This window comes from Malus domestica, chromosome 11 (genome assembly GCF_042453785.1).
Source record: "Malus domestica chromosome 11, GDT2T_hap1".
NCBI classification, from domain to species: domain Eukaryota; kingdom Viridiplantae; phylum Streptophyta; class Magnoliopsida; order Rosales; family Rosaceae; genus Malus; species Malus domestica.
In genome coordinates this window covers 4,017,687-4,027,894 of record NC_091671.1, presented here as the reverse complement: position 1 = coordinate 4,027,894, position 10,208 = coordinate 4,017,687, and the positions used below count along the sequence as shown (strand labels likewise).

The following is a 10,208-nucleotide window of genomic DNA, read 5'->3' as shown; positions in this document are numbered from 1 at the left end:
TTATAAAAACTATATATAATCTAAGTTCATATAACAACAATATCAAAGTACTAGGTGGTGTGAGAGACAAACCCTAAAATTTACCCTAATGTTCCAATTCCTAAGCCACAACACTTATAGAGTTTTATTTTTTAGTAAATGGAGGGTTAGAAGTAAGAAGTAAAGATATTTTCCATGTCTTTCGTACAAACACACTGACATTTCTTGTGGTGGTGCGTGGAGCTCAACTGGCTACGTTACCTCTCATGAGTTTTGTAAAGAAAAAAGTATGGGGTAGCATTTTCTACTTTGACAGCACGGTGAAGCCTTCAACTGTTTTTCCAAAGAAATTAACACTTTGGGAAATATGCATAGATCTAATGTGGAAAGTACACTTGATTGAAACCACTAAGGCCTCGTTTGTCACGCCGTATAAAGGATCGGATAGTATAAGTAATACAGTAAAAGGTATTTGGTGCTTATATGTACTAATTACGCACTAAGTAAATTAAACCGGTCTCACCATTTTAATACCCCCATCTGCTAAGTTATACTCCCCAAAACCCCCGTATAATTTAGTCGGGTCACAAATTCAACCTCTCTGCTCGCATCGCGAAACCTCATCCAAGTATTCCTTCTTTCTTCACCCTCCTCACCTCTTATCAACATCATACAAACAGAAAATCCGAGGTGGCAAATTAAGCCCAGGCCATGCCGTCCCTATTCAGACATCCATGGTGGCATATCGAACTAGAACCGAAGAGCTGCACCGCTCCAAAACCGTCTTCGCCACCTGAATCAACTCATTCTGAGAACCCACATCGTCGCTGCCCATGACCCACTACTTCTCTATAACTGCTCGCATTATCATCTTGCACGCGAGTCTGCCACTGCTATTGTATCTTGAAAGGTGATCTCATGGTTGCGAATTGTTGCCGCCTTGAACCACTGCACAAACTCAAACCCAGAAAGCACAAAATTCATTACGGCATCCCCACATTGTATCAGACGCGATTGCTTTCAACCATTGCAGATCACTGGGGATGAACACTGCCAAAGAATAATCCTTAATTTACCCTTTTTTTCAAATTAGGTTTTGCTCTAATTTGGGGCTTTTCATTTGCTTCCTATCTTACGATAGGATTTGCTTCCTGTTAATTTTTTTTTTCAATTCAGTGTCAAACACAATATAAATAATATGATCATTAGTTTGATATTGCATCAAACGTTCGACTAATTTAGTTAGTACTATCTGATGGCTAGCCAAACGAGGCCTAAAAGTAAGAGGAATAGAAGGAGAGATCGGGAGAAGAGGCTTTGTTTTATGTGTCCCCTTGAATCCTGGTGAAGCCTTCTCCTGTTCTGCTGCTATTGAAATTTTTATTATTTTTTCTCAAGATGCCAATCGTGCAATTGATCATGTATATATAGCCAGGGGTCCACCAAGTATTACCAGGTGAAAATGCACACATAGAAATCCATTAAAAACACTTTGCTTTTCCTTCTCTTGCAGAGTTTTGACGATCCATATATGTAAAAGAGGTATTAGGAGGTATCCTATATCAATGGGTTAGTCTATACTAATAACAATTAATATTATTATGTATGTTAACTGTAAGCATTATTATGTAACCTTGGGCAGTTAACTTCGACAATATATATAACGTTACATTGCTTGTAAGTCAACCATTGAATGTTTACGTTATGTGTATACTATTAAAAATGAATATAAGAAGTTTAAAAATGAATAACAATGACGTCCTCTACCTTTAAAAATACATAAAACGTATATAGATTTTTTAAATAAAAATAATTCTTTAAATATGAGTTTCTTATTGCGTATATAATTCGGAGGTGGATTGTCTGCTCTCCCATTTCCATACTTTTCACATCCCTTCTTATTTTGTATGTTCACAGTTAATCATGACCACACAAACAAAAATGAATGAGAAAAGTATGAAAATGAGAGGGCAGACAATGCACTTCCATATAATTCACAAACGGATGCATGACAACTAGCAGCTAGGAGGATAATTCGTCAAGATTCAAAACCTGAACGAAAGCCATGCTCCTACTGACAGTCCTACTACTCCTACCATGAATGAAAGATATTATCTTCCAAACCCTAGAAAGATTCTTCCCTGCACGGAAACTGATTAATTCATTATTGATATTGAACAGTGAATACGGTTAATTACCAAACTTTATATAACGAGGTTTCAAATTTCCATATTTACAATACAATTATTTTCAGGGAGGAAGCAACTTGTATTTCCAGCTCCCCAAATCCCAAGCTTTGTGTAGTTTTCCAAACATAGCAAATTGTGGTATGTGACTACAAAGCTAGGGTTTCAGTATAGGGTTTGAAATTAGAAACTCCATGTTCAATTTGTGTGTGCATCTTTATTTGGAAATTATTGCTAAGGAATCTATATGTTCTTGGCCTTTTGGCTAAGATCAAGTGTAGCATATGTTCTTATCAGTTTAATATCTGATACGTGAGGCAATGACTCACTTGATATTAAATTAATTTCTTTAAGGGGAGAGTCTGTTACAGTAGCTTGTTGTTAGGGCTCTCAAGTCGCCTTTGCATTGTACTATTGCATTGGCCTGGCACACCCTCAAAAAAAAAAAAAAAAAAAAAAAAATCTTATTCCATGAATATTAACTGTGAATTAATTAACTAGATATGACCGACCCCTTTCAACGTAATGGTTTCAAAGAAATAAATTAGCGGCTCACTGCTAATTACATTAACAATTATTTTTAATTTTTGTCTTACCACCTACTACTAATACATCAAGTACAAGATCTAATAACAAAAAGTCTCAATTTTATTAAGCGTTTAATCATTCATTACCATGCGACAACAAAATGAAAATTTTTTTTTTAATTATTTAGTCAATTTCTAACATGGGATTCTTTGTGCATTCTTCAACATAAACTATAGCTAGCTAGTTTAGCAGCTATACTTTGGAGCATGGGTGTTTATTTAATAATCCAAGCGACTAAACTAACTTCCTAAGTCAACGATTGATTCCCCTTGACCCAGAATCAATTTGGACAATGTACGGTTTGAGAAACAGTATTTTCCTCCATTTCACATGTCCCTTAGAGCAGTTCCACCGGAGGGCTTTTTGCCCAGCACCCAGCTGAAAAAATAGGCTAGCACCCAGTGAATCCCCTCCAGCCGACGCAATTGACTGGCACCCAGCCTAAGCCGGTCTCTAGCCCAGTCCAAAATTGACTGAGGCGTGGCCCGGTCCATCTGACGCCAGCGTGGCGTCCGACGCCTGGAACCCCGTCCCGATGCTTCGAACTCCGTCTCCGACGAGGAAGACGGCTGGACGACGCTACCTTCGAGGACGAGGCTGCCCACCCGGAACTTCCTGTTGAGGACGAGCTGGTCTTGGAAGCTGTTGAGGACGATGACATCAAATCCCACGATGCAGCTGAAGGTCAGGGCGTAGGTCTAGAGGCGGCAGGTTTGGAGCTGGCGAGCCCAGGCGCCGATGTCGACTAGTTTGGGGCGGGTCAGACCGCGGAGGGCGGTGGAGAGGAAGCGGAGGGTGAAGGGGAGGTGGAGATTTGATGGAGGGTGGAGATGGGGAGGGTGAGAGAGAGGGCTCACGGTGATGGTGAAGGAGAGAGAGAGAGAGCTCACTACCAAATTATTATTTTTTATTATTTTATAATAAAAAATAATAATATTTTAATAAAATGGACTAGGCTATTTTTTTGTTAGGGGTGAAGATGTTTTGGCCTATTACTGTTTATATGGGTTTATTACTGTTCATTGGAGTGGATAAATGCGCTGAGTGCTAGCACAAAGTCCTTCGGGGTGGACTTGCTCTTATGTATGAATACAGCACACATGTTCAAACATTTGAATCTTTGATTAATTATAGATAAACATAGTATTACATATTCTTTTAAAGGAACCAGCCTGTGGCTTTATCACGGCAGTTCACCCTTCTAGAGGCTGAAAAAACTCATAAAGATATTTTAACATCCTCCTAACTGTTATTATGTGAGTCACCAGCGCCAGATTGTTAATCTATTGGTGAATTTAATCAAATGAATTTTATTTTATGATTAAGCACCTTAAACCCCCTTACCTCTTAGTGTCATTCCAAATTGGTCTCAACTTTTTTAAACATTCCAAACAAGTGCCCAACATATTGAAAATGTTACATCCGTTAAGCTCTTATTAAATTTTTGTTAAATTAACTAGGGCTTATTTTGTCTCCAACATCAATAGAAGGTCATGGAAGCATAGCTTTCACCAAGTAACGATCACCATTGCCGCTTCAGGCCATTACCTCCAAACACAATGCAAGACCACAAACTCCACCTTACAATTCAAGCCGTCAACATCGAGAAAAATATCATGGAAGTTATTGAAATGGTATGGATTGCCATGATGTGACCACCACCCTTCTTTATTGCCTACAAAGACGAACTGGACGCTTTACTAGCCGAAAATCGGTGAACGAGGAAACCATATGAGTAGGAATAAGCTCCTTGAAACCCTATCTGAATTCTTAACCCTCTTCTTTGTTAGGAGATTTCGCAATCTTCATTTTTGTTTCCCCTTTTATTTGTGAAGTTGTTTACTTATTTTTATTTTTTCATCTTCATGTCTTTTTTGAAGTTATTTTTTTAGTGTCCAAGTAAGCAAATAAGTAGGACCCATTATTGCCACATGTACATTTTATGAAAAAAAATTAATTAAGACTTAACGGATGCGACATTTTCAATAGTTAGGTACTTGTTTACAATAACACTAAAATTAGACACCATATACATAATGCCAAATATCTAATAAAAGCATCCTGTAATAATACTTTTAACTTTCTAAATATGTTGTGGATGTCCCACCATTGTTGGATGGAGTTCTCAATGTGATCAACAATATTAATGTCATGGATAACCTTGAGAGAGACATCTTGTAAATTGTTGTTGCAGAGAGAAACAGATTACTTACACACACACATATTGTTGGACATATTACTCTATGTAGGCTGCAATATGGAGGTGTACAATTAAAATATCACTAGAAGATGAGCACACACTTTGTGTGTGAACAATTTCATTTTCTTTTTTTTTTGTTTTTGATTAAGGATTTGTTTTTTTATTAAGGAGTGTGATTAGTTTTTAATTTTTTTTAAAAAAGTATGAGACAATGATGATGCTATCTCTTAATAAGGGCATATTTTTCTTAATATTACATAATTACCATTTTTCTCTCTTATGTAAATATTGTGTATCAAAAGTGAGGATAAAATAGGAAAAATAGGGATATGATTGTTATTTTGTCAAAATTTACAAAATTACTATTTTGCCCTCCTTTTTTATCAAGAGTCTTAAAAGTGAGGGCAAAATTGAAAAAAATGTGAGAAAAAGTTGACAGCGAGAGTTTTCTTAATATATCGTATTGATAATAACTCACTGCAGGTATCTAATATATATAGTAGACTGAACCGGAATTGATTTGTCAGGAACAAAAACATTGGGCTTGTTAGTAATATGCAAGTACTATATATATCATACAGTTTTTATAAAAAAAAATGTTAAAGAACAGAAAAATAAGTTTATGCAATAATTGTACGTAAGAGAGGGTAATGTAGTGTACAGTGACACTGTTACTGACTAATGCAAGCATTTCAGTTTCTGGAAGATAATCATCCTCATGGGAAGCTGCTCCCAACAGCGTAACACATGATGAGATCACATCTTATTAAAAACCCTTCCTAGAGAAGATCTGGTCATGATATATATCTCTTTCTCTTGCCTTTTACTTTTCATATTCATTTTTCATTGTGGAACGAACTTAGACGAGTGGTTAACATCGTAATTGATCATGATAATTTCTCTTTTAACAATGATCAGAAATTGAAATGTTATATCTCTTGAAACCCTTGTGAGCTAGGCTCCAGGTTTCCAGAGGTTGTAATTAATTTCTTACATATCTGTTTAATAAAATATATATATATATATATATATATATATATATATATATATATATATATATATATTAATTTGTGTGTCGGAGAGGAGAGGGAGAGGGAGGGGGGAGAGACCAGTTTCCCCAAATATACCTGGTATCACAGTTTGCTGCTGCTACTTATTGCCACAGCTATATATGACTGCGCCAGCAGATCACAAGTTATTGAAGAAAGCAGCAGCTAGCTACCTAAGCTCAAAGCTCATCTGATCAATCAGGATATATAATTGGTGATCATTTGTGTGAAGATCTCATCACCAACGAGTGAATGCTCATGGGCTCATTCCATTCTTCCCATATCCAACAAGAAGAAGAAGAAGATCATCTAAACCACCCAAACAACAACAACATCTCAGATCTACAATTATATCACCACCACCTCCACCACCATCACATTTCTGATCAGCCTTCGTTGATTATGTCAACGTCACCAAGCATTTCACCAACCCACCTCCGCCACTTACTCATTACCTGCGCCGAGCTCATTTCCCACCTCGATTTCCCTTCAGCCCACCGCCTCATTTCTCTCTTATCCTCAAACTCCTCACCCTTCGGAGACTCCACTGAAAGACTAACCCACCATTTTGTAAAAGCCCTCTGTTTCCGCCTCAATACAAACCCTAATTACTCTCCCACTACTATTGGCCCACTGACAGCTCTCACAAATGCGGCCAGTGCGTCCGCATCCTCCTCCTCCAACTACTTGTTTTTGCCAGTGTTACAGGAGGAGGAGGACAACAACGAGGAGGCACTCCACTCGTGTTACCTAACCCTAAACCAGATAACCCCATTCATCCGGTTTAGCCACTTGACCGCCAATCAAGCCATCCTCGAAGCCATAGACGCATCTCATCTCTCAATCCACATCCTCGACTTCGACATCATGCACGGCGTCCAGTGGCCCCCACTTATGCAGGCCCTTGTCGAGCGGTCCTACAACTCCCCACTCCACCCGCCCCCCACACTTCGAATCACCGCCACCGGCCGCGACCTCTCCCTCCTCCTCAGGACCGGCGAGCGTCTCTTGAGATTCGCTCAGTCACTCGGCCTCGCCTTCCAATTCCACCCCCTCGTCCTAAACAACACATCCCCGCCGTCGGACTTAATCTCCCCATCAACCCTGGGCCTCCACCAAAACGAAGTCCTAGCCGTCAACTGCGTCCTCTACCTGCACACCCTAGTCACGGACGACTCACGTGACCTCTTCCTCTTCCTCCAGAAGATCAAGTCATTGAACCCAAAAGTCTTCACCATCGCCAATAAAGAAGCCAACCACAATAACCATCTCTTCTTCAACCGGTTCGTGGAGGCTCTAGACCACTACGGCGCCGTCTTCGATTCCCTCGAGGCGACGCTGCCGCCCAACAGCCGGGAAAGGCTGGTGGTGGAGGAGTGGTTCGGGAGGGAGATTAAGGACGTTGTGGGAGTCGAAGGAGAGAAGAGGAAGCAGCGGCATGAGAGTTACGAGACGTTTTGGGAGGTGGTGCTGCGGAGGGTGGGTTTCGAGAATGTACCGTTGAGTCCATTTGCGCTTTCGCAGGCGAAGCTTCTGCTGCGGCTTCATTATCCTTCTGAGGGTTACCAGCTGAGGATGTTCAATGACTCTTTTTTCTTAGGTTGGCAGAATCGTCCCCTTTTCTCTGTTTCTTCTTGGCACTAATTACAAGTATATATATGTATCTAATTGACTCTTTAGCTCTATTGATAGCTAGGTTTGAGCTTTCCGTCTTGTTCTTCTCTTCTTATATATATTTATATATAGAGAAATATATGTATAAAAAGCCGCATTTAAGAAGCAAGAGCTGCCATTGAAGTGTTTTCAAGAACTCACTCAATTGTACTACTCATAGAGAAGGGTACTCTTTCTTTCTCTCTTTTTCTCCTGCCATGTATCTCTCTAAACATTCCTAAGAATCCTACTAGTTACTCAGCTGATCAGTCTTAAGCATACATGCAATAAGTAGGGTGGATCTCTGTGGACGTTGCATGTGAAATGAAGACACAGCTAGAGGGAGCTCCTGATCAACTAGCTTTTCCAATATCACAGTTTGTTCTTTCGTTAGAGACTGAAATTGATCTTAAATTATTGTGTTATATGAATCTCATAAATATTGGTTTTGTTTAATTTATTATTTGTTTTTGTGATTTTATCCCCTTATAATTAAGATCCTATTTTTCTTATGTCTAATTATTTAATTAACTGTAATTCTGTAACCAATTCCTCTTCGGCCATTAATTTGGAAGCAAACAAAGGCTTAACTGGAGCATGTCTAATTCTCACCTTTTATTGACTTATGTAATATGTTAATTAGTTTCAATATCTGAACTGCTTTAAGCATCATTTTCTTCTAGAGGGTTGCTTGTCTCCTTGTATATATACCTATATAGCTAATTTGTATATGCTACTTAGTTAGATGCTTTCTTATTATTGCTAATTAATTAATAGAAAAATGCTACGGAGATTACCTTTTCCTACTATATTTATGTATTATATTATGATGTGGCAAGGCCGTGCCAAAGCATAGATGTCACATAAATTAATAAATATATCTCGATCGATGTTGATTGCATACATCACTTATTACATTAGTGTTGTATAAAAATGTAATTTCTCTAACATTATTCTAATTAATTATGTGCTTCACTTTTGGATGAAATGACAAATACTTTGATTTGATTACTGATTAATTATCTTTCATGCACTTCCACCTGGACACCGGAAAATCTTCTCTCTTTTGTTAACAATAAATTATAAAATAAAAAAAGAGGGGCCTTGTTTGATTAAAGTAGTAAAAATATTGCAAATAACCACTTCTTGTTCCCCAAAATTCCTTTGCTTCCCTTCCTCCAATGAATGTTGTTGTGCTTTCACGAGATTGATTAAAGGGAGATTGAGGTGCACGAGCATATACATAGCACTAAGTAGCCGTACCGTATATATCTGTGGCTGTCTTTGATTTTGCACTATTTTTTGCCCTAATTTATGCCGTCTGTCCCCTCAACAACACCATCAAAGTTCTCAAAACAGACCATTTCATGCTCTTCTTTGCCTCCTCTATCACCATACATCCCAAAACCCACCTGCCTAGCCAGGGATCTCTCCTGTCCTCTCTTTTGCTATTAAGGACCACTTAATTAATCTCTAAAAAAAAAAGAGGAGATATATATATATTAAGAATTTATTATGTAAATAATGGAAATGTAATAGACCTCCACTTAATTAAAAAATTGTATTTAATATTGTAACTCTGGTTGCTAATATATAAGCTCTATATAGCTAGCGATGTTTTTTCCTTTTTTAATGGGAATAACGGATGACGAACTACAGTTGTTCACTCTTTTTGGGTCCAAAGAAGGCTAGTTGAGACTTGTATTATATATGTGATCACGATCAAATAAAGTCACAATTTACAAATTATTAAGGACCTTTCATCTTTCTTTAAAAATATGTTCGCACTTTTTCATTGCGTCATTTGTCTTGATTAGCTAGCTATGCTAATCATGTTATATAGAAGCGTTCTATGTCTAGTTTGGTTGGTTGCTTTCTGACATGAGTGATAAGATGGTTACAAGGCATGGCAATAACGCAAAGAGCTGCTTACCTTAGGTTGGGCTTGCGTGTTGGGGCTTATATATATGACTGGGTGATGAGGGATCAGGTTCAGGTTCAGGGCTAGCTAGGGTTAGTGGCAACATGGCATTGACAGACATCCATCCATCTTTTCTTTAATTTCCATCTGATTCAGACGTAACCTTGTGTGTGTTTGTGAAAAACTAAACCTAACCCTTTTTTTAGCCATTGCTAGCTTTTGACACATTTGGAGTTGATGCCGGACCCTCTTACCTGTCTCTCAATTAAGTATCTGCACGCCATATCTATCCGCATGCAAATCAATAATAATGACGATGGCATGAAGATATGGAATTTTCTATCTCTAGCATATTAGATACTTTAAAATTATTACCTATTAGTTCTTTTATAACAATTACAAAAATTAACAACTAACGGTTAAAAAGTATTTCGTACTTTACATTATCATAAAAATTTTGTGAAGATATTAGTTATTTTGGACCATCAAAATATTAATTATTTAGAAAAGGAATGTGTTCTTTTTTTTTTCTTGGATTTTGTTGTAAATGCAATTTTTCGTTCAAAATGCCTTCGTCTCAAACGTCTTTTGTTTAGTTTCATGCAAACTCATGTTTATTTGTGTTTTTTTAT

At 37.9% G+C, this 10,208-nt stretch overlaps 1 protein-coding gene and 1 non-coding gene across 2 annotated transcripts; both read left to right on the top strand.

The window, feature by feature from the left end:
• Positions 1-2,410: 2,410 nt before the first annotated feature.
• LOC114819859 (U2 spliceosomal RNA) lies at positions 2,411-2,603 on the top strand. Its single transcript, XR_003767159.1, has one exon. It is a non-coding gene; the product is annotated as a U2 spliceosomal RNA (small nuclear RNA).
• Positions 2,604-6,036: 3,433 nt separating this feature from the next.
• On the top strand, positions 6,037-8,095 carry LOC103447246 (scarecrow-like protein 18). Its single transcript, XM_008386421.4, has one exon. It carries the CDS (start codon positions 6,255-6,257, stop codon positions 7,644-7,646), a length of 1,392 nt encoding a protein of 463 aa, XP_008384643.2. The 5' UTR covers positions 6,037-6,254; the 3' UTR covers positions 7,647-8,095.
• The last annotated feature ends 2,113 nt before the right edge of the window (positions 8,096-10,208 follow it).